The 23,937-nt window shown below is 53.6% G+C and overlaps 1 protein-coding gene across 1 annotated transcript in view; it reads right to left on the reverse strand.

The window, feature by feature from the left end:
* Positions 1 to 22,012, reverse strand: part of PCSK6 (proprotein convertase subtilisin/kexin type 6) — a 32,543-nt gene extending 10,531 nt beyond the window's left edge. Inside the window, 12 exon segments of the mRNA XM_036389934.2 lie at positions 710 to 827; positions 1,300 to 1,403; positions 2,950 to 2,993; positions 2,995 to 3,051; positions 3,289 to 3,501; positions 7,111 to 7,283; positions 10,380 to 10,468; positions 11,124 to 11,200; positions 11,772 to 11,915; positions 12,524 to 12,634; positions 16,816 to 16,920; positions 21,908 to 22,012. Coding sequence (XP_036245827.1) covers positions 710 to 827; positions 1,300 to 1,403; positions 2,950 to 2,993; positions 2,995 to 3,051; positions 3,289 to 3,501; positions 7,111 to 7,283; positions 10,380 to 10,468; positions 11,124 to 11,200; positions 11,772 to 11,915; positions 12,524 to 12,634; positions 16,816 to 16,827 — 1,142 coding nt within the window. The 5' untranslated portion in view covers positions 16,828 to 16,920; positions 21,908 to 22,012.
* Between the last annotated feature and the right edge of the window lie 1,925 nt (positions 22,013 to 23,937).

Here is a 23,937-nt window from a genome sequence, read left to right on the forward strand (position 1 = left end):
CTGCAATTCCCAGTGTCCTAGCAGGGGAATTTGCTGAATTGCTGGATGGTAACCAGATGAGTTTGAAGTGCTTCGAAGATCTATGCCTTATGGGCTGCAAGGGCGCTGCTTTATTATAATTACGAGTGCAGCACTCCACTTTGGGCTGTAATTAGTGTCTGTATCAGATAAATAGCTTCATGAACACACTTGGCTCTGCACTCATTCCTGTTTTGCATATGCAAGTCTCTAAAAGACTTTTCTGATTAACAACTCTCTTGCTGTACAGCTAGGCATTGGTAAATGAGGAGTCACTTGGTCAGATCCCTGATCTCACTCTTCACCTAGGAGGGACTGACCTACCAAGGATGAGATGTGAACCTGAGCTGGAATGAATCTGAAGCCAAATTCAAAGAGAACCAAGACATTGAAAATCTGGTAGTTTTTGCAACAAATCACCAGTTTTTGATGTCTTCCATCAAGACAAAGTGTTCAGAGAAAGGGTGGAGAGACCAACACATCACTGCTCACACCGGACCCAGCCAGCAGGCAAGGTGGGTTTGGTCTCTCATTTGTCAGTCCTCAAATAGTCCCTGCTGATCGCTCGTCTGGGAAGCAAAATCTTGCAAAAGGGAAAAAAAAATATCACCCACTGTCAAAGCTGGCCCTGGAGAGCCCTAATGAGACCTGCACTTCACTGGGCCATAGGCACAGACCCCACAACACTCACTTGGGCACCCTGTCCAGGCTTCCCACGCAGACGTGCTGGGGAGGAACCATCCTCCACTTCTTGGCTTCTACCACAATAGCGTCAGCATCCACCAGCCCAAAGCCATATAGATGGCTAACTGGAAAGAGAAAAGACTCAGAAACCCTCGGCCTTCCCAGCAGGGATCAGGAGCTCCTCCTCAGTGTTTGGTGGAGCATCTTCCAACCATCGGGGAAGGTGTGGAGTTGACCCCATTGGGGTATGAGGTGTTTCAGTACATGGAGCTCATCACCCTGGCCAAGTTACATCCCAAATCCACATTGACACCATGGAAAACCCATTGCTGGGAGCAGCCCAAGGAAAGTAGCAAGAAACTCTGCAGCTCAAGAGAGTATCCACCAAACAAGTTTTCCAAATCTCCACCAAGCAAGAGTTCCAAGCATCTCACCCCATGAATTACTGCCCTCTCCTCCCTCCACTTAGCAGCCTGAAGGTAGGAATGAGCCCAATAGTGGCCACCCACAGTGAACTGTCTCCATAAGTGAAGCTCTGGAGACCTTTATTTTCCCTTGGCTGGCTGTTCTTGCCCTGCCATCCCCACGGCCTCTCACCTTTATGCCCTGCTCCGTTGGTTTTCCAGTCGGGTGCTCGTAGGTGCCCCGGCCGCGAGGTTTTGACCAGCAGGTGCTGGACATCCCTCCAGGTGAGCAGGGGGCTGCAATGACACGTGGTTCATGGGGTGGCTCTGCTGTTCCCAGTCCTCCCAGCAGCAGCAGGTACCCCACTGAGTTAAAAAAAAGGCAAAAACCACACCAGCCACCCCTCTTTCCTCTTTCCTGCTCGAAAAAAAGCAAGAATTGATGATTTAAATGCTGACAGCCTGCCACCACTTGAGGAGCCCGAGCAGAGTGGTGTGCCCCAGGAAGGGATGCCACATGCCCATGGGAATTGCAGGATTTACTCCTGAATAAGGCCATTTAGATCTCAGGCTCTAGGGTAGAAATTAAGCAAATCAGGAAGGTTTTCTCCATTTTTTTGAAGGAGACAGGGAGCAAAAGCTGAGGCAGGATTGTGGGCTCAGCAGCTCACTGATACACAATGCTGAGCAAACCTTCCCTTTAGAGAAATAACAGCAAAAAATTGCTGGAAATAAAACCTGGGTTGTTCATTAAACAGAAAAATTAAAACCAAATCGCCTCTACCTCCCCAGGCTGGGTTTGTGTGTTCAGAGTGCTGGACACTGAGTGCTCTGGGCTTCTGAGCCCCCTCATGACCCCAGCTCAGGGATATTGCTGGAGAATTTTCCTCGCTTTACTTACAGTCAGTTGTTCAGCTTCTCGAGCTGGGATTTATATTGCTCTCGAGCAACATTTAAAGAAAGAAATTCAATTTATTCTCTCTTGTCATAATGGAATGCCTGAGCACCAAGCTCTGGTAGTTAATGTTGCGGTTTATGCCTCAGCTAAACTATTCAAAAATTACATCTAAAGCTTTTAATATATTTGTAATGAAAACTGCATCTCCGGAAATGCTCTCACCCGACCTGGGTGTTGGGATTAAACCAGACGAGGAGGAATGGAGCCACAATCACCATCCCTGGATGAGAGTGCAGCACTGCCCTGAGGCTTATTCTTATTCCCAGCCTTTACTTTATTTCCACTCCATAAAAATAATAATAAGCTTATGAGAAGATACTCCATGAAGCAACACAGGGATGCCCAAGGGCTCTTCCTGGGCTGGGGGACCATGATGGAACCAGGATGGGGACTGGGATGGGGACAAGAGGAAAAGAGCAGCTCATTTGAACCAGGGGTGTGTCACTGAATATCAAGTTGTCTGAGTTTTTGACATTATGAAAAAGCAGTCCTTTCCCCCCAGAAATGCAACACTTGCTGAAAACCATCACTTCTGCTGACATTTCCCAATGTCTGTGATGTTTTCTGACTTTTTTTCCCCAGGAAGTATTTATAAAACTCCCGTTGGAGCTGGCTGTCAGCAGTTTCAGTGCACCTACTGAAAAGCCTGACTGATGTCACCAACCCCAAACTCTTCAACACATGGCAACATGTGAAGAATTAGATCAATAAAACACCTGTGGGAAGATCAGATTCCAAACAACAACACTGCCAGCAAGGAGCAATTTAAAACAACTCTGTGTCATTTTGGTCACTCTAGAGGAAACAAAACCACCTTGTTTCCTTTGGGTTTTGCTCACCAGGTGCTAAATGTGGGAACATTTCTCCTGACCAGGTTACACTTACTTTGCCTCCAAGGCCAAGGCGATGATGCCCGCGACCATCGGGGCAGGACACGGAGGTGCCGGTGTGGCCGTCGGTGCAGCGGTGCCGGAGATCCGTGGTCACCTGTGAGACAGGAGCTGCAGCCTCCAAAATGCTCCCAGCATGGACACTATCCCAGCAAACCTCCAGCCCTTTCACTCATTTACCAGGGAAAACACAACATCCCTGAGCAAAAACCAGAGCAAAACCCACTGCAGGCTAAGGACAAAGCCTAGCTCTTACAACTGAGCCATCACCCAGCCCAGCCACACAGAAAACACCAGGGGATGCTGCCCCACTGGATGTTGGGGTAAAACTCACAATTTTCCGCTCATAAAACGCGCCGCTGCTGTAGGTGGTGGCGAGGGTGGAGGCACATTCCTCCAGGTACCAGGGCTTGTAGCCATTCTCAGTGGTGCTGCTGATGGAGATGGTGTAGATGCTGTTGGTGTAGCCGTCACAGGAGCAGTAATCGCCCTCTCTGCCGCCGTTCCCCGACGCCCAGACGAAGATGGACCCCAGTCCCCGGCGACCCTGCAGGCACAGAGAGCATGGAGGGTTAGAGGAGGTGTTTGCCCAGGATGAGAGGTGACCTCAGCATGGGGAGGAGGGGTAAGTCTGGTTTTTGGGTGTTTGGTTAGGGTGGAAGGATGGGTCCCATCCTGCCCAGCACTCAGCCCCCTGTATCAGTCCCCATAATGTGCCTCTCGGCTCACTCAGCCCCAGTTTACAGGCAGTGACTCCCCAAAATCCAGCAACAGGATTTTGGCATTTTCCATGGGGCAAAACATCTTGGGTATTCAAACTCCCTGTACCACAGCATGGGTGCTTTTAGGGATGGCCCTGCAGGAGGAACTGGCAGGGAACCCCCAAATCCCAAATCTCCCATGCCCACAAAGCCACTCATGAACCATCTAAAGCACCAGAATCCTTCTCCCAGCCTATCCTTAAAAGTTTCTTTTGCTTTTCTTCTATTTTTTAACTCCCACTCTTTTCTCTCCCCTCCATCACTTGGCTGGAACCTCTGATGGAGCCATCCCCACTGGGAACAGCTGTGACCCCATTGGGAATTGGGGGGTGGGAGGGGTGTGCCTGCTGCTCAGACCTCCCCAGAGCCAGAGGAAAATCCCACCTGGCAGCAGCATCTGTGGTGCCAACGAGGGGCCCCTAAAGAAGCCAACACCACAGGAAGGAGCCCCATTCACTCCTCCATCCAACCACTGCCAGGACACCCAGGAACAACCCAGCCCTGCGGGAGTTCACAGCAAGGTGAACATCCTAAAAAGGAGGATTTTTGGTGAGCCAAAAGGGTTAGGGGCAGGAAATGAAGTGGCTGGTTCTCTTCCGTGCCCCGTGAGGCAGAGCTCTCCGGGGAGGATGGAGCTGCCAGGCTTGGCAGGCGCGGGAGCAGCGGAGCAGCCCCGTCCTCCCCGCGGCTGCTCCTGCCACAGAGAGATTTCGGTGCTCGCCTGGGCAGATCTGGTGTTTACCCCCTCCCACTGCTCTGTGGCAGCTTCCTCCACAAAAAATAATAATAACAACAATAATAATAATAATAATAATAATAAAGCAGCTTTGCACTGGAGGAATTCACCGGGATTTATTGTGGGCTTTAGGCGCCAGGGGGAGCGGGAAGGTTTATTACCTGTCTCGCCCCCCTCCTGGGGCAGAGGCTTTCTGAGCTGACCCTGCCTCTGGATAGACAGTCTAAGTCAGGCTCTTTCCTTACTTTATGAAAGTTTTCATTATCTGGGCTGCCTCCCAGCAAAACTGGGTGGGTATTTCCCTAGCAAAGATTAATAGAGCTGTCTGGAGCTCTGCAAGAAAAACTGCAATTGCCAAGGGAATTACTGCCCTGCTCTGCATCATAGAGAGCTCGACCCAGCTTGCCAGCCCACCAAGCCTGCTGCTGGCATCTCCCATCCCACTTTCCAGGGTTTCCTGGATCTCCAAGGAGGCAGCATCCCAGCCCACACGCTCGGCGCAGACCGTCCAGCTCACCCACACCAAAGTTAAAACACCTCCAAGGATGGGTCCCACTGCATGCAACTCAAGCATTCCCAAATCACTAATCAGAGGAATAAAACCTGACACAATTGGCCTAAGCATCTGGAGATGGAGCAATGATTTTGATTGGGATCAGGAGCCTGGGAGCCCAGACCTCCCTTTCATCCCTCACCCTGAGTGTCGCACCCACGGGACCCAAGAAAGGCTCAGACCTGCTCCAAACCCACGTCCCCTGATGCCCAGGCAGGGCTGCACTGGGGTAAAGTAGGTATGGAAACAGCACAGTTACCTGAGGACATGAACAGGCATATGAATGACACTACAACAATGCACAGCTAACACCTGACAGCATTTCCTGGTGAGCAAGAGCTCACCACAATTGCAGCTCCTTCGGATTGGAAAAATCCATTCTTTCCCTTTGCTCTCAAACAAGGAACAAGCAAGATTTCTGTAAGCAGACCCCAAACATCCAGCTTCTTAATTTGCCATCCTTCTAAGACAATGCAATGCCAGTGAGGGTCTCTTGGCTGCTATAAAACCTGAATCTGGGCATCATTTAAACCAGGGAATCCCTCCCTGGCCAAGCTGGGGCTGATCCAGCTCACCCCAGCAGTTCATGGGTTGGCTGTGGGATGCACAGCATCTCCTGCTTCCGCAGCTCTGCAGGGCCTGGGTGTTTGCCCAATAGCACTCCATGAATGACCAGGATAAATATCCCCTCGTTAGCTTGGGAACTAATAAAGTGTGGCTGGAGGAACAAGAAACAAGATGATAAATTACCCCAGCGCAGTCCTATCGCTAATAGATAAAGGTTATTTTAATGTTTCCATTAAAAACTCAATTTTAAGGATTTATAACTTGGTTACAGCTGTTTGCTTGGGCTAAAGGTGGCAGTTAACTATCTGCTTGCAGCTTTCCTTGTTATTTAAGGAGATGGAGTTGGCAATTACGAGTTGTGCATGTGGGATAGTGGGTGCTGCAAACACGGGGTGGCAGTGGAGGGACTGGGGTGTCCCCTGGGAGGCAAAAACAAGCATCCTGAGACAGTGGGGCTGTGCTAGGCAAGTACCCTGCTGCTGCCCGTTTGCTCCTGCATGGAAAAATAAGGTCTAAAAAGCAGCTTGTTCCCCGTATTTACACGGCGTGAACTGCCCGGCACTTCAATGGATTCCTCGGCAGGCTCACCGCCCCAGCAGGAAATCAAGTAAACAGTGGGAAAGGCACTCCACCCTATTTTTAGATAAGAGGCCGCCCCAACTCCCGGCACGCTGCAGGAAGAGGCAGCAGAGGAAGGAGTGGTGGCAGAGGTTGAAGTGGGGGCTTCACAGCCTGGCCTGGGGCTTCTGGCAGTGGAATCCAACCCCCAGATTCTCTGGAGCACCCAGGGAACAGCCACTGTGAAGCCCCGAGCCACTGCGACACTTACCCACAGAGCTCCCAAGCTGCCAAAAAGGCTTTTTTCCCAATGCTTTAGCCAATACTGGGCATTTTTTAAAAGTACCCAAAAAGGGAAGGGGCACAGGAAGGGGCCAGTGCATCCCCAGCAGGGACTGACAGCTATCAATCATATGTGACGTTGGCCAAACAAGGACAACAATCCATTGTCAGACCCTGTGGCAGCATCCATGTCCCTCCCCAGCCATGACACAGCCACTTGTTCTGGGTGGAAAACCAGGGGAATGCTTAACGTGACAGAGGCCGCTGGGAAAGGATACCAGGAGCCCAAAGAGCATGGAAGAGAGGGTTGGACATACTGAGGATAGGGATACTGCTCTTTCCATCCACACCAGCATCCAGAGGGACATTTTGGGGTGCAAAGTTACCCCTCCAAGGACCACTTTGGGTTTCTCATCCCGGCAGAGCTTTGCACAACTTGGGGCCTCCCTGCTCTGCTGGGGCCGTGCCGAGGGGTCCCACCAGCACCAGGCACCTCCCGCCGTCACCACCCTCGGCCGCCAAATCCACCAGAGCTCTTAGGAACACCAGGGACAACTAGGAAAAATTAGAGATGATTGGCTCCCCCCCGCCCCAGCCCTAGTGCTGGCATTGCCTCGGGGGCCGAGCTGCCCATCCCCGCACCAGACCCCAGGACAGGAGGAGGAGGGCGAGCGCATCTGGGCGCTGTGGGATCCACACCTTTTTAATGCCTTGCTCAAAAGCCTGTTTGGCCAATAGACCAGGTCCATCAACTGTCTTCCCATCATCATCTGGCCCCCAGCTCGCGCTGTAAATGTCAATGTAATCGGGTCTGATGCCAAGCGACTTCGCTTCAACAACATCTGTTACATCTCCATCTAACATACGAATGCCTAAAAGCACAAAAACATCAGATATTAGGGCTTCACGGCGTGGATGACAGCGTGAGGATTGCAATCAAAGGGCTTTGTTAACGGCGGCGGAAACCGCACGGCTCAGGCGTGCCTGGAATAGCTTCAGCCCATGGCCCCGCATGCCAACAAGCCTGGCAGCAGGATGCTGGGGAGCTATGGGGAAACTTCTCTGTGTTGCTGGCTTCATGACAAGTGATGGACAAGGGGGTCTTAAAATTCACTTTCCCTCCTTTGGTGGGGAATGGGTGGTGGTAGTGGTACTGCACTCCCCAGGGACAAAATCCCCCCACTAAAATCCTTTTTTCTCCCCTTTTGATTCCTTAGCTAGCACATTTCTCCACCTGGAAAATTTTCGTGTTTCCTGAAGTCTCATGCCCCTCAGCTTCAGGCACATTGGTAGGATGAAGCCTCTCCCCTTGAGAGGGGATGACTGTGACTGTTCCCAAACCCCATCACTGCCCAACTGATGCCAGCGGTTCCTTGGAGAGGGAAAAGCCCCAGGAAAAAAACCCAGGCTGTGGTTTGTATGGCCAAAATCAGAGCCAGGACCCCAAGACATGGGACAACAATGCCACCTGGGATAACTCTCACTTTCAGCTGGGAATGCCAGCAGGTACCAGCCAGGATGCTCACAGGCAGAGCCCACCAGCCATGGTGGGCTGGGCTGGGGGATTGCTGCACACCCCCAGCCTCTGACTGCTGCAATATGAGAGCACAAACCCCTCTGCTCTCCATCACCCTTTCCCTGCTGGGTTTCCTCTCAATACAGTGGGTAGAGGGTGCCAGACACCCCAGCAGGCTGCCCAGAAACAGCCCTTGCAGGAAAAGCAATGCTGGAAATTTCAGCATCGTATTTTGTCAGCCAGGGAGAGTCTGGTTTATGAAAACGCATTTCCCCTTCCACATGTATTTTGTCTTAAAGCAAACAAATGCAGGCAGATGTCATTCCAGCTGCAGCTGCACTCTGGACACCAGTCAACTCAAATATCTCCTTCTGACGCTGTCCCCAACCAGCCAAAACCAAGCTTAGAAATGTAAAATCAGGGAGCAGAGCTGTTCCCAAAAAATTCCTCTTTGTCAACAAGAAAACAAAAGGAGAAGGGGCGAAGAGCCAAGCCCAGCATCTGAGCTGCACACGGCAAGGAAAGCCAGCTGAGGGATGGGGTTTGTGCTTGCTGTATCTGGCTGTTCTCATCAGCAAGCCCAAAATCAGCCTAAAGTCAACCCAAAGCCAACCCAAAGTCTGCCCAGAGACAGCCACCTGCAATGAGGGGCTCCCTGGTCAAATAATGGGGAGCAGGAGGGAGCAGGGGTGGGTGCTGTGAAATAAATGAGGTTTGTGTCACACAGGGAGCAACACCCACCTCCAAAGCAAGCATTGGAGGAGAGGGAAGAGGAGGAATGGCAGGAGCCCTTTCCTTGAGCAGTGATGTGTTTTGCCCAGGGCATATGAAAAGCAATGCAAGAGCACCGAAGAGCAGCCAGTAAAATTAGATGGGAGCTCTCCAAGTGTGACAAATAGGCTTCCCCAACAAGTTGTGCTCATTAATCGCTGCTTTATTTGTGTAATCCATCTAAAATCACTCTCGCTGCAGCTATAGCGTATTTTCCTCCATGATCCCAAACTTGATACGGCTCAGACTCTATTTTTCCCCTTTGCCTGCTCACGTTGTGGGAAGCCCCCAGCCCCCAGCCCTCTGCCAGGTGTCTTGTCTCACTCAACACCTCCCCAGCACACCCCTGAGGCAAGGCACTCGTTAAAGGGAGCAAATTAAAATGAGACCCAGAGGTCGTCATAAAGTCAACAAGGAACTCTCGTCTCCACAGCTGCTGTAGAGAAAGGAGCATGAAGGGAATGGCCTGATCCTGCAGGATCCAATAAATCCCACCATGAGCTTTGCCTTGCTCTGCTGCTGCTTGCTGTGTGCTTGGATATGGGTTTTTAGAGGCAAGAACCCTCTAAGAAGCAAAAAGCCATCACACGTGTAGGGGGCACAGGAGATGGGATGGGATGATGTGCCATAGGCCTTACAGCCCTACCAGTCCACTCTTCACCCTCCCTGGGTTATTTCTTCCCTCTGGAGATTTTCCCAGCACAGACAACCCTGGGAGGTACTTGGCCAAGAGCACGATCCCTGTGAACACTGCTCCCATGCAGACACAACTCTAACAAAAGCTGTTTCCTGCACAGCCAGGATGAATAAGCCAAAAGAAGGAATTAAACCCAAAATCCACTTGTGGGCATTTGGATCCCTGCTGCTGACAGTCACTTCTCCCAGCAGTGGGGTGGTAGGAGGGGCTGCAGGAAAAACCCCTCTCCCGTTCCAACCATGCCAGGGATGGGTCTGAAGGCTGAAAGAACTCAGCTCCAGGGATTTGTCCCCTACAGTGTTCCACCAGCCATGTATGGTGGGACACCACACTCCCATCCCTGCTAAGACCCTCATGTCCCCAGGGTTGCCCCAGCTTAAACCAGTTCAGTTAATGCAAATGAACTCAGCAATGCTAATTAGCACTAGGATCCAATTTGGTGATGAAGATTCATTTGCTTTCCACACATGTTATTTGAGGGGCTGTGCAGAAAATCCTCCCTATATGCATCTCTGACCCCCCACCTTCTTGGTGTTTTTTCCCCCTGAGGGTATTTTTGGGGTTCTCCCCAGGCCCCCTGCTCTGAGCAGCTCCTCAGCATCCCTTGACCCCACAAATGAGTGACATCAGCTCTGAACCTCAGCCAGCACCACTGACCACAGCAAACACAGCCACCCCAAGGACAAGGGGTGAAAACACCACATCCTCAATCCACATGCACCCTTCACAGAAAGGATGCAGCCCAAGCAGGAAGTTTCCACTCTAAATCCATGGAGCCAGAGTCCCCCGTATGCCATAGCACCCATCCTCCTCCCCCAACACCCCTGGGGCTCCCTGCAGCCAAGGCACCACGGAGGAGACTTTCTCCCAGGGGAGCAACATCCCACCTCTCCCCCAGGAGCCCGTTGGTGTGGCCAGGGTGGCCACAGGTGGTCCCTCAGGGGGATGGTGAAGGGCAGGGGAGCCATGGAGGTGCAGCCTCACCTCCGATGCGGGCGTTGTAGGCGATGCCCACGATGCAGTAGGAGTTGTTGGCCGCCGCCGCCACCTCCCCCGCGCAGCGAGTGCCGTGCCTGCAAGGAGAAACCCCCATCAGCTCTGGCCATGGCAAAGGATCCCCCCAGCCACACCCCACCCAGCACCCAACACCAGCCCCAAGGCTGGAGCAGAGGAAGAAACTGCCCTCACCCAAAACCCACACCAGGCGGGTGGAGGAAACTAATGCTGAAAGCAATTTGCTGTTTGCATTTTGCACCTAAATCCAATTTGCTGTTTGCATTTTACACCTTGATGCAACTTCCTCTTTGCATTTTGCACCTAAATGCAACTTCCTCTTTGCATCTTGCACCTCTATGCAGGCTGCTCTTTGCATTCCTGTTTCCTTTCCACCTGTAACCATCCCACTTTAACTGAAGCCCAAAAAATGCATCCAGGCTTTGCCATCCCAGCCACCCATCCTGACTCACATGGCTCAATCCCTAGCCAGGGCAAGGAACCCCCTGGTGCTGTATTGGGTGGCTGGAGGATTCATTATCAATTAGTGTAGTTGGCACCAGCTGAATTTGCATTAAACACAAGGACTCTGTGCAAAGTCCTTAACACAGCCTACTCTAGAGCACTGAGAATGGGGAAAGGGATCTGGAAGTCACTCCAGAGGGGACACCCAGCCTCAGGAACACCCCCATTACAATTATTATTAATTGCTCCATTACAATTATCATCACATACTTGTTCTCATTGCTGGCATCGTAGCGTGGAGTTGGGTCGTGGTCATTCCCATTAACATCGTAGCTTGCAAGAGGGTCCTGAAAATATTAGATTCACCATTAAATTCAGCTTACTAGTTGCTTGTGGTGGCCAGTAGCTGCACTGATGGCCAGTGCAGGCAATCAGAGCAGAAAATTACATTTTCCCTTTAGTTTCTGTCTGTTTGCTTGGAATAAATAGTTTTAGGCTGCAGTCTTGCGTGTTTCCCAGGGGAAATATCCTGCTACCTCAGGAACTGCTCCTCTGAACCCCAAATCCTGCTGGGTTCAGCACCCCCATCCCTCCCACTCTGGCCATGTGGGGTTTGAGCTGGGGCTGAATGGGTTCATGCAGGTTTTTGGCTCTGCCCTGGTGAGCAGAGGGAGGAGGCTGCTTTCCAGGCAGCTGCAAAGGGAGTTCCCCCAATCCTCTTTATCTAAAAACCTCATTTCCTTCTTAAAAACATCTCAAGCTTTTTTTTTTTTTTTTTAAAAAAAACCAAAACAACAAACCTTTTCCTCTAAATATGCCAATGCACAAACTTCAGCTGTGTTTACACACTGAAATTCTCCATGAATCAATTCATGGTGAGGATCAGCCCCAGTCCATCCCGTCCATCCCCCAGCTCACATAGTTCTGCAGGAGGTCGGGGTGGTTCCTCTCTATGCCGTCATCCAGGATGGTGACCACCACGTTCTTGCCCGTGTAGCCCCTCTGCCAGGCTGCCAGGATGTTCATCTCCGACCTGCACCGACTGTTTTTATCACCGCAGTGCTGCGGGGACAAACACAGCTGCAAAAGGGCTGCAACCCCATTCCAGCCCATCTAAGCAAACAGCCAGGCTGGGAGCCCATTTAATCAACCAGAAAATATATTTACAACCCACCCCCTGCCATATAACTTGCAGATTTGTTATAACTTTACTCCACAGATCAAGCCCATCCTGCAGCAGTTAATCCAGGCAATGCTATCTCCCCATTATTCTTTTCCTCTTCCATTTCAAGTACTATGGGCTCCTGGGTTTTGAAGTGCTCACTTCCTTTCCACCCTTAATTTTCAATGAATTTCCCTGTCAAATACAGATCGATGAAGCAGGCAGGAGAAAAATTATATTACAAATAGATGGCTGCAGCTCTGGGATGGGTAAAATACAGCAGTGCTGCTCCCAAGCCTTTGCTGTGCAGACCATGAAGAGGGGCTGCTAACAAGGGTGAAACACTTCGAACCAGACTCTCAGGTGTATTAATTCACTATTTTTAAATCCTGCTGCCAAGCACATTTGATGCTATTATTTCATTACTGGCTGGTTTGAGCAAAGATTGATGATGCATTTGCTTAGAAATAAATGACCCCCCCTAAACCAGTGACAGGGAGACACCCACCAGGTACCACATGTTGGGCCACACCGGGTCGTTGAAGGGCAGGGCATGTGGCTCCCCTCGGACCTGCCTCTTCACCCTCCTCTTCACCTCCTGCTGCTGCAGCCAGTCCACCTGCAAGCAGAGACCTGGGTCAGCACCACCCATGGGCACTGAGCCTGGCATTGCCCAGGGATGTGGGTTGCAGAAGCAATGCCAGCCTCAGCCTGAACCCCATGCTCTGGCAAACCCCCATCTCCGTGGCCAGAGCTGCTGTGGAGACAGCAGCTCCATTTGGAAGGAGACGGGATGGATGGACAGACAGACAGGGTGAGCTCAGCTCGTTGTGCTGTCTAAGCCAGAGCAGATTCCTCTGCTGGAGCAGCAGAGCCCTGGAGCACAAATAACGGCGCCTCGGAGCGCGTGCCTGAGCCCCCCTGGCTCAGCGCAGCACAGAAGCACGCGCTGGAGTCCCGCTGGAGACAGACCACATATTTCAGTGTTTAGTCAAAGTTTTGGAGAAGACTCAGGTGGCTTGGCTTAGATTTTGGGCTGATCCTTCCTGCCGGCTGGGAGGCAGCAGCTCAGCCCTGAGGCTGTTCCACCTGGCTCCGCGCTGCTCATCCTTCGAGCTCCTTCCTCCTGACAAAATAACAAAAACTGGGGGCTTTACCCAAGCACAACACGCATTTCCCAAAAATATGTGATGGCCACACACGGCTGTGACAGACCTCAGGGGACATGGCCAGCTCCACACAAGTATTTTTGGCAGTGGCTGCATGTGAGGTGGCCTTGGAGCCGACCACTCTGACATTTGTTTGCGTTCCAGCGGGGCATGACACGCAGGGAGATCAAACGGGAAATGATCTGGAAAAGGCCGTGATTGGGAAATGCTGGTGTTTGCCCACGGCGCTGTGGCGGGAGCTGCCTAAGGTGCTGCTTTGGAAGCAGCCACATCCCATCCCTATCAAACATTAACTGTCCCCCAGACCCTTTATTGCCACACAAAGGGCTTTCCTGCCTTCAGCATGGAGGTGAAGCACAAGTTTAGTGAAAAAAGGTTATAAAAGTAATTTATAGACCAAATCTTTACAGATGTTCATGCTGGGGGAGAAAGGAGGCACCAGCCAATGAACTGTGAGGGCTGCGTGGCACATCCCTCCTTGCTGGACACTTTCTTCCTGATAGCTCCAGGTCTTTTGGGAGCTACTTATGGAGATGTCTCTATTGTTGTGACTAAGGTTTTGTAACAAAAGGAATAAAAATACAAAGTGCAACTTTTGTTGAGCTCATTTATGTAAAACTGTCAGCTGAACTGAGTTCCTGCACAGTTTATTGCTTTGTGCCTCAGATGGAGGTGGATGTCAGAAACCCGACAGCTTCCAGCCTAGAGCTTGGGTTTTAAACACATATATATTATAAAGAAAAAAAAAAAAACTGTTGAAAGGAAAAAAAAAATGTATTTCATAGAAAAATGATTTTCCACGCTGCCTTGGCTGCTGAGAGTGCACCACTTTGCTTACACAGTGATGGATTTAAACACTGGAAGCAAAAATATAACTTCATGGTCTAGTTAAAAAAAAATAAAAGTACATTAAATAGGGGTTATGGCCCAAATAACAGGCTTTTTTCCTTAAAGCACCACTCCCTGGCAGCATTTCCATGAGTCTGGCTGCCCAAGCCACAGCTACCACATTTCCCTGCTGCTTTGCAGGACGCAGGAATGATGGTAAGGTGTGGGATTTTGGGGGGTTTTGCCAGGAGCTGCCTCACAGGGATGTCTTCATCTCAAACAGGCTCCTGATCGACCCCAGCGCTGCCAGCCAGGAGTCGATGGAGCCATCGTGTGTGGACACAGAGAAATCAGTAGTTTAAGGACATTGATTTCAAGGAAGAGTTGATAAATCAATGTGGCTGGCATGGGAAAATAGGCAAGCAAGAGGAGTCTGGGGCATCCCTGCAACAGCTCCTGCAGCTCATGAAACTCAGATCAACTTCCATTGCTGATCCAGGCTGGGGAAAAGCTTCTTGAAAATGTTAAAGGGGAAAAAAGGCTTTTTAGTACTAGAAATGGCCCAAACTTTTATAGTCCTGAGGCCCAGGGTCCCAGCTCTACCTTGCAAACCCTAATTATTGCAGAATCACTGAATGCTTTGGGTTGGGGGGACCTTAAAGCTCATCTCACTCCAAATCTTCTGCCATGGGCAGGGACACCTTCCACCAGACCAGGTTGCTTCAAGCCCCATCCAACCTGGCCTTCAACACTTCCAGGGATCCCAGTGGCTGTGCAGGAGTTAAAGTAGAGATCCAGGATAAACAAGATGGTTCCAGCACATGTTTGCCATAAAGCACAGCAAATAATTCAGATGGGGTTGATTTTGCTGTGGTGTGTGGCCAGAGGCACAGGGACCAAGGCCATGGCAAACCCTGATGGGGATTAAGAGACTGGAGCAGTGAGGATGGAGGCTCAAGCACTGTATGGACCAACAGGAGCATTCCAGGGAGCAAGGGAAGTTTATGGCAGTAAGAGCTGCAAGTGGAGCCCTAAGAGGGGTGGCACAGCATGGTGTGACCCCACTCTGCACCCCACTGTCCCTCCCCAGCTCCCATCACCATGGCCTATCCCCAGAATTACTGGATTGCCACATCCTTCCTCTCTTTCCATCACATGCCACACCTCTTGGCTCATACCAGCCCCAGCAGGAGCAGCCAGCTGCCCCAGGGTCCCTTGGGGCAACAGGGCAGCTCAGCAGCAGCATGGTCACACAAGGATCAGGACCCTGACTGCTTCCCTGTGTGTCCTGGAGTCTCCCCTTCCCCAGACTTCTCCTGGGGGTGGAGAGCTTGGTGTGGTCCTCCTGCCCAGCTCATGCCACCGAACCCCACAGCAAACAAATAACAGCACTGGAAACAATAGCCCCCAGAAGGCATGAACCACCCAACATCTGCAAACAACCGGATTGGCTGGTTCCTCAGGATTTCTGCAAGATTTGTTTCCATCCTCCCTATTCCAGCTCCTGTCCTCAGTGCCTCGAGGTGATGTTTTCCTGCATGCATGCTAAGCTGGTGCCATCTGAATGCATCATTTAAACGATTTGTAAATGTAGATGGGAGAGGGGGAGAGACAAGACATGCCAACAGGTTTTGAACTGATAAGGAAGGATTGAGAGAATAGGAGTTAATTGCTCCAGCTTGGAGCCCACAGAGCAAGGTAAGGTAAAGGTTAATATGACTAAAAGCCAATTGATTTAGTTTGCATTATAACCAGACTCATTTAAATGGGGGTATTTCAAATGCAGAGAATTCGTTGTTTGCTGGGATGCCTGTGCACCCCCTGAGGGCGAACAGCTTTAATTAAAGCCCAGCACACTTCCAGGGCACCAGGCTCCCCTCGCCGAGGTTTCCCCCGCTGGCAAAGCAGCCACGAGAACGCCTCCTCCTCAAAAATGTGCTACAGACCTTGTCCAAATATTTAACAGCAAATCTCTCCGGAAAGCCTGGGGAGGGCAGGGCTGCTGTGTGTGTTTGGGGAGATGTGGATGGGGCCGGGTGTGGAGATGTCTTGGGAAGGAGCATCCCAAGGGTGTCGGAGCACCCCTAGGATGGCCAGAGGATGGCCAGACATCGCTGGAGGCAGCAGCAGCTTGCTCCCTAACGGCTACTACATTCACCAAAATGGCTTTTTCTGCTTTTATGTCCCCCTCTCCCAAAAAAACCTTCCCACCATTAACCCTTCCCCTGCTCTGCACAAGTCACATCTCACAATGCTAAGGGGGAGCTGGGGGAGGAGGACAGCCAAAGGGGAGCCCCAGCCCTTCCCCACCACCCCAAACCCAACTCACCCAGGTCCCTCCTTGCCTTCTTCCCCCCGACCCCATTACTTTTGTCAATTCAGCTGTGCTGAAAATCCCTTTGGATGCTTGCTCTAGGAAAGAAGCAATGCAGAGCTATTGCCAAGGATTTCACACATAGCAACCATTGAGGCAGCAAGTGTTGTGGCAACTGGATCAACACCCTGAGCATGCAACAGCCTTTCTGTCCTGGAAAGCTTTTCCCCCTTTTCTTCCTCCCGGCTTTCAGGCAGATGTTAGTGTTTAGTCACTTTTACGTATTTTTCACCAGCGCTCTCCGTGCCCATGCCCAGTGAGTCACTCGTGTGTGCGCAGGGCTGTGGCTCAAGGGTAACATGTCATCCCGGGATGCTACAGCTCACTCTTGACCCACATCAAGCCAACAGCCTCCTCCAGGGACAGGTGGGGACCCCCATCCCACCACCCCACAGGGGCTGGGGGACACCAGGGTGCCCAGCCCCGTACCTTGGGGTCCATGCGGAGGAAGTTGTGCGGTCCCCGGCTGCTCAGCGTGGAGCGCTTAAACGTCTTGCTGTGGTGAAAGTGGTAGTAGTTTTCCAAGCTTCCAATCTGCAAAAAAAAGAGGTTGTTTGGGTTGGTTTTTTTTTTTTAAAGTCTGTTTTCCCGTGGCTGCCCCCCCATTTTGTACTGGCAGCACCAGTGCAGCCGTGCCCTGCACCCCAAATCCCTCAGTCCCACAGAGCTCCCGGGGCTGGGGAGGATGCAGGATGCTGGCACCAGCCCCGGTGCCACCGCTGTGACAAACAGCGTTGGTGGTCGGACGCTGCACTGGCACAACAGAGCCCGGAAAACATTTTTATGAATTTTCACCCATTAAATGCATCTTTGAAAACTGCCTTTCATCGGCTCCCAAGCAGAAATAATGAGCTAAAAATGAGCTCAGCAGCTGCGGCGCAGCCAGGGGAGCTGTGCCTCATCCTCCTGCCTTCTCCGCCCGGCGCTCCGGCTTTGCCCCGGCTGCACATCAGGAGAGGTGATGCGATCCCCGCCCGCCCTGGGATGCTCCTGGGAAGCGTGGGATATAAATGTGCATCGCCTGGAGTGAGGGATGGCAGCATTTGCAGGAGAACACGGTGCCAGCCACGCCACCCTGCCAAGCCCCGGGGTGGCTGCGCTGCCTCCGGCCCTCTCAGCCTGGCATCTGGAGACACCACAACTCCTCTTTTTTCATCCCAAATGCACGGATGAAGTCCCGGGGCTATGCAATGAATCGAGGGATCTCAGCCAGACACCGCATGTGAAACATCCCACGGGGATTCACAGCCAGAGGGACGGGAATGACCCAAAAGCTGCACTCGCTGGTATGTGGCTCCCAGATCACATAATTTGGGTACAAATTAGGACTTTGCTATAAATTCACTTTTGCCTGAGTTGGTTTCCTTTTTTTTTCCACTCCACATTCCATGTCAGGAGCTGGATATTGGGAGCCAGTGACATTCCCTGTGTCTTGCTCACAGGACCAGAAAGGGCCATCCTACAAGCACCCATCTGCAACCCACAAGGCAACATCTTAAGACCATGTGTGACCCAGGGGCCAGGGTGACATTCCTGAGGCCAGACCAGGGCTGGCTGCAATGGAACAGCAGGGAACAAACAGGTTTGTCTGGATCAGATACTAAAGCAGATGACAACTACTTACATCTTTATCACACTTGATACTTTGAGAACTGCCAGTGTCTCTTACAAGCACTAAATATTTAATTAGTCTTACTCTGCCTTTTATGCCAGGATGTCATTTCACCAACTTTACTGCTGTTAGTGTGATTTTTAGAATTTATTTCCACTCAAATTCATTTAAACCCTCCCCCTTCACATTACAGCATAGCTGGGCATTTTCTTTAACATCCACATAAAGAGGTTGCTCATTGCAATCTGTATTTGCCTTTTAAACCCATTCTTCAAATCCATTTTAAAAAGAGAAGGAGGGTGCTTCAACCTCTCCATATTTTAGGGAAACCTTGACAAGGCCACCCTGCCTCTCGCTCACTCTGCCTGGAAATCAGAGTATAGGGCTTACCACAAAATCCTGCAATGGGTTTAGGGTTGGAAGGGATCTTAAAGACATCCAGTTCCAACCCCCTGCCATGTGGGCCACCAGACCAGCTTGCTCCAAGCTTCATCCAGCCTGGCCTGAAAGAGCGATGGGGCATCCACAACTACTCTGGGCAACCTGTGCCAGTGCCCCACCATGCCCACAGTAAACAATTCCTTCCTAAGTAAAGAATTTCTTCCTTCTTTTTCACAAATAAATGCAAAATTATCATGTGATGCAAAGCAGCAAGAGCACGGGGAAGGTAATGATCTCATCACAGGCTCTGGGGATACATAGCCAGAGCAGCAGGAAAAGAACTCCGTGCCCCACTTCTTTATCCTCCTGGGATTTATGGGAAAAATAAGAAAAACCTTCCCATGATGGGAATACCTTGAAAGTCTGAGCAGAGGTTGGTCCCAGTGGACCAACCTGGTAGACCTCCAGATGTCCTGTTCCACCTAAGATACTCTAAGGAGAAAAACTTCTAAACGTCATTTTTCTTTTAAATGAAAAAGGATTTGTTGGTCCTCCTTGTGATCAGTCAGCTCAGTAAGTGCTTTGTAATGCAATCCCATCTCACCCAAACCATTTCATCTGTGCAAAGTACAGCTACACCAGCACTGGTGCCTTCCCAAAGGGTGGATCCAACCGGGAAGGCAGTGAGCCCTCCCCTCCTGGGGACACCACCCATTCCCAACAGGGACAAGAGGTACAGTCGCTGAGCTCCTGCCTTCAGGAATGTAATTCTCAAATGATCACGGATGTGTTCAGCTTAGTAAGGATCAAGCCAAGAGCTGCGGGATGACAGGAATCCAGGAAAGCTCCAAATACAGCCCCAAATTAATCCCATCCCTCTCCTGCACTGCAGGTGAGACCACTGAGAATGTGCCAGTCCTTCCAAAACTTAAGTGTTGGACACCACACAAGGAAAAACTCATATAAACCCTGGAACCAGGATGGGAAGGGGGTCACCATCACCCCCCAGGATGGGAAGGGGGTCACCATCACCCCCCAGGATGGGAAGGGGGTCACCATCACCCCCCAGGATGGGAAGGGGGTCACCATCACCCCCGAGCCAGCGGCGCTGCCCGGGGCTCCGGCGCCGTCCCCACAGCGCCCTCGGCCAGGGCCTGTCCCGGCTCGCCCCGGCACGGCCGGGGAACAAAGCCCGGCGGGAGGAATGAGCCGCCGAGGAATGAGCAGGCGTTCGAGGGTGTAAAAGCCGTTTCTTTTGTTTAGTTGTTTGCTTCACTTAAATAGAAGTTGACGCAAGTGATTCCCCAAGGGAAATGTCACTCTGCCATGACCCAGAAGGGTTTAGAGTGTCCTGGCTCGTGGTTTGGGCACGGGAAAATGCTCGGAGCTGTGTGTGCCAACCCCAGCAGTGCCTTTCCCGGGCAGTACCGTGTCAGGAGCCTCCAGGATTGCATCGCAGAGGAAAAGATGTCACGAGTCATCAAGGCAGGGCTGAGCCTCCTTGCACCCAGCTTGATGGTCCACCCTCCTTGATGGTCCAGCGTCCATCACCTCTCCTCCTCCCTCACGGCTTTGGACTCCACTCAAACATCTTCCCAGGGTGATAACATCCTTGGCAGAGTTTCCCAGCAGGTTTTGTCCAGAATCAGGCCCCCCAGGAGGGCACATCTCACTGGGGACAGTGCCATCACCAGCAGCTCAACAAGCTTATGATGCAAGAGAAGAGGGGGACACCCAGGTCCTCACGAGGCTCAACACACCATGAACCTTGAGCACAACATTGCAAATGTCACACATGAGCACACGTGCAGGGAAAGCAGTCCCTCAATCTTTAACCCTGGACAGGACCCAGTGGAAAAAGCCCAAAAGCCAAAGGGAAAAGCTTGGAGGGATGGAGGGCTGAAGGCAGGGCGTTGAGAGCAGCTGGGGAAGCCCCAGAGGTGCACGAGCTCCCAGTATCCACGGGAAAGCTGGGAGCCAGGAACACCCTGATGCAACCACAGAAATATTTCCCTTGCTCTCCAGCCTGCACGGGGCTGCCCCGGGGAAAGGGCTCGGGGAAAGGAGGGATGCTCCAGTGGAGCCACATTGCACCCATGGGCCAAATGCCTCCAGCATCATAGGGATGAGCTCACATAAACGGGATGCTGGGGAAGGAGGGAGGGGTAACAGATGCTCCAGCAGGGAAGGGACACAGCAAAAACCCAAACCAGGAGCTGACGTTAGGCTGATGCAACTTGGAAGAGTGGGAAGTTCAATCAAGATATTCTCTGCCTGAAGAGGGATAAACACTGAAAAGCCCTTTGGGTTGCACAACCACCTTCGCCCAGCCCTGTGATAGACGCGATTGAACAATACATGTGATTTTCCCCTTGGTGGGACGGGAGCTGAGCACGCAGGTAGGAGGCTGAGGGTGCGATGTGAGGGGTTGTCCCCCACGGGAGGTCACAGACACGGGTGCAGGAGACAATGTGCCCAATTCAGCCTCCCCCCAAAAAATTGTTTATGCAGCACCCCGTGACTTTAATTATAGTTAAAAACAGGGTTGCGATATAAAGCAAGGTTATAATTTGTAGTCCGGGAGACACCTTGGGCAGGAGGACGACCTGAAGTGTCACCCAGCCAAAAAAGCGCCGGGCAATAAACTCTGGAACAAACTCCGAGGACACCAGCCTGCATCTGGGATTGCAGAGGATGAAGAAATTGAAAGGAAAATGAGCTGCTGTGCGGAAAATCTCTTTTAAGACACCAGTGTTCTGCGGGGCTTTGAAAGCAAAAGTTCTCTGTGTTCCCAAGATCTCCGATAAAAACCCGGGCCAGAGAGTCCAAAGTTTGTTAAACCCACAAATACAACTTTCCGAGGTGGGAGGAACTTGTGCAAGCCCCCAGGAGGGCACCCCGAGGAGGCGCATCCAGCCGGGGGGAGCCCGCCCCCGGGCCAAAGCGCTCCGACAGCATCCCCACATCGGCCCCGTTCTCATCCCGACCGCTCCAGGGGGCTCATCCCCCGCTCCCGGGACCCCCGGCATCGCCTCGGAGACCGGGCAGCTCGGCGAGACCTCCGCCAGCGGGGAGATCTCGGGGTCCATCTCCCGCTCCTGGGATCCTGCGCCGGTCCCGGGAGTGCCGGCAGTTCCGCGGGGCCCCCGCCGCCTCCCCGGCCCCGGGACCATCGTCGGCTTCCCGGTACCGGGAGTCCCAGTGCGACACCCCGTGCAGCTCTCCGGCGCCGAGCTCCCCACGCCGGGGATCTGCCGCAGGCTCCCAGTGCCGGAATCCCCGGCAGTTTCCCGAGACCGCTCCGCCTTTCCGATCCCGGGACCCTCGGTATCTTCCCGAAACCTTTGGCTCCTCTCCGGTTGCGGGACCCCCGGCGTGAGACCCCCGGCAGCTCCCCGATCCCCCGCAGGCTCTCGGTGCCAGAACCCCCGGCAGCTCCCCGGCGCGACCCCCCAGCCCCGCATCCCCCGCTCCCGGTGCCCCAGCACCTGCCCGCTCCCGGAGCCCCCCGGACCCGCCGCCCCTTACCTGCCCCAGGCTGATGTACCCGTAGGCGGCGGCGAGGCGGGCGGCCTCGGCGGGGCCCCCCCGCACCCGCACGGCCCAGTGGTTGGTGTAGACGGTGCGGGCGGGCTCGGCGGCGGCCCCGCGCCCGGGCAGCGCCAGCGGCAGCGCCAGGGCCAGCAGGCAGAGGCGGGCGGGCGGCGGGGCGGCCGCGCTCCCCGCGCCGGGGCCGGCGGCGGGCATGGTGCGGGGCCGGGCCGGGCTGGGCGGAGCGGGGCGCTGCGCCTTTTAACCGGCCCCGCAGCCCGCGGGGGCGGGGGGATGCTCGGGGGGGGCGGGGAGGGCCCGGGAGAGCGGGCGGACGGGGCGGCCCCCGGCACTGCCCCCCCGCGTCCCCCCGCCTGCCGCCGGGCAGCCCCGCTGCGTGCCCGGCGCTGCTCCCCGGAACCCCCCCGCACACCTCTGCAGCCCCCTGCCCGACCCCGGGCAGCTCCCCGCACCTCTCCGTGCGCGGCTCTGTGTCCCTTCCCCGCGTACCTCCGGACAACTCCCTGTGCCCCCCGGCATTGCCCCTACGCGTTCCGGCGCTGGTCCCCGAGCAGAACCCCTGCGTCCCCCCGGGTGCCGCGGTGCTGTTCCGCGGAACCCCCCCCGCCTCCCCCTGCATGTGACCGGGCAATCCCCTGTCCCCGCTGCTTCAACCCCTGCGCGCCCCGGTGCTGCTCCGTGAACAACCACCTGCATCCCCCCGCATCCCTCTGCATGCCCCAGCACTGCCGTCCGGGTTTCCCCCTGCGCCCCACTTCATTGTCCTTTGTGCTCCCGATTCCCGGGGCACCTCCCCTCCTTCCCCCGCAGACAGCCCCCATGCATCCTCCCAGCTCTGCTCCTCAGGTAACCCATGGCACCCTTCAGAGAGAGCCCCCGCATCGCCCCCGCATCCCCCTGCATGCCCTGGCACTGCATCTTCTTTTGTGCATCTGCATTCCCCCCGGGCAGCCCTCCGTGAATCCTCCCAGATCTGCTCTGCAGGTACCCCCTGAACCCCGCAGAGAGACTCCCCACATTGCCCCTGCATTCCCTCAGCCAGCCCATCGTGCATTCCCTGGCTCCACTCCCCATGGAGCCCCTGCATCCCCCCTGGGCATCCAGTCTGAGCCCCCCTCCCTCTCTGTCTCCCTGGAATGCGTTGGCACTGCCCACATCTCCCCCACCCCGTTCTTCCTGCATCCCCCCAGGCATCTCCCTCACCCCTCTGTACAACCCCCACTGCACCTCCCCCCTGCATGCCTCCAGCACTGCCCCCACACCCCTGGCATCCCCCTGCACCCCCAGGTGAACCCCAGACAGGTGGGGAGGGTTTTGGGACAGGACTCGGGATAAACCTGGACACCCGTAGGGCACCACGATAAGCCACAGGCTGGGGCAGACAGGCTGGAGTGCTGACTCTGCCTCCCACGGATGCCATTCAGGGAACAGCAGGGACCTCGGCGGGATATCAGAAACTGGGCTTTGTTGGGGGAAGGTGGTGGCACACACAAAGGCCGGCTCAGGAGCGGCCCGGGGATGCTCCGTTCCACAGCCCTCCCTGCCAGTGCGGGCCCAGGCCGGCAGGGAGCTGCCCAAAATGAAAGGATGATTTCAGTGGCATTGCATTCACTCACATCACACCAGAATTTCACCTGAACCATATCCGAGCTTCAGAAACGTGCCCGGGGCTCCCAGGGTCCTGACAATGAGCAGCTGCATCCACAGGCTCTAGCCAGGATGGTCTCAGGGTGGCTGTGATTCCTGGAGTGGGTGTTGTCTGTTTTCCAGACCCTGACCAGATTTGGGGCCCCACACCCCATCTCTCTGAATGCAAACACTTTCCCGAGCCCCAAAGAGATTTGCAAAACCTACCTGGGTGTGCAGGGGTGAGGGGGCATCCAAGGAGCAGTAAGTACAACCCATCACTGGAGCTGGAGAGGAGAATCACAGTCTGGTGCCACCCACTTGTACCAGCCCTGCCACTGAGCAGGTGAGCTAGTGAGAGTCTGAGGAAATAGGGAAGT

This window comes from Molothrus ater, chromosome 13 (genome assembly GCF_012460135.2).
Source record: "Molothrus ater isolate BHLD 08-10-18 breed brown headed cowbird chromosome 13, BPBGC_Mater_1.1, whole genome shotgun sequence".
NCBI classification, from domain to species: Eukaryota; Metazoa; Chordata; class Aves; order Passeriformes; family Icteridae; genus Molothrus; species Molothrus ater.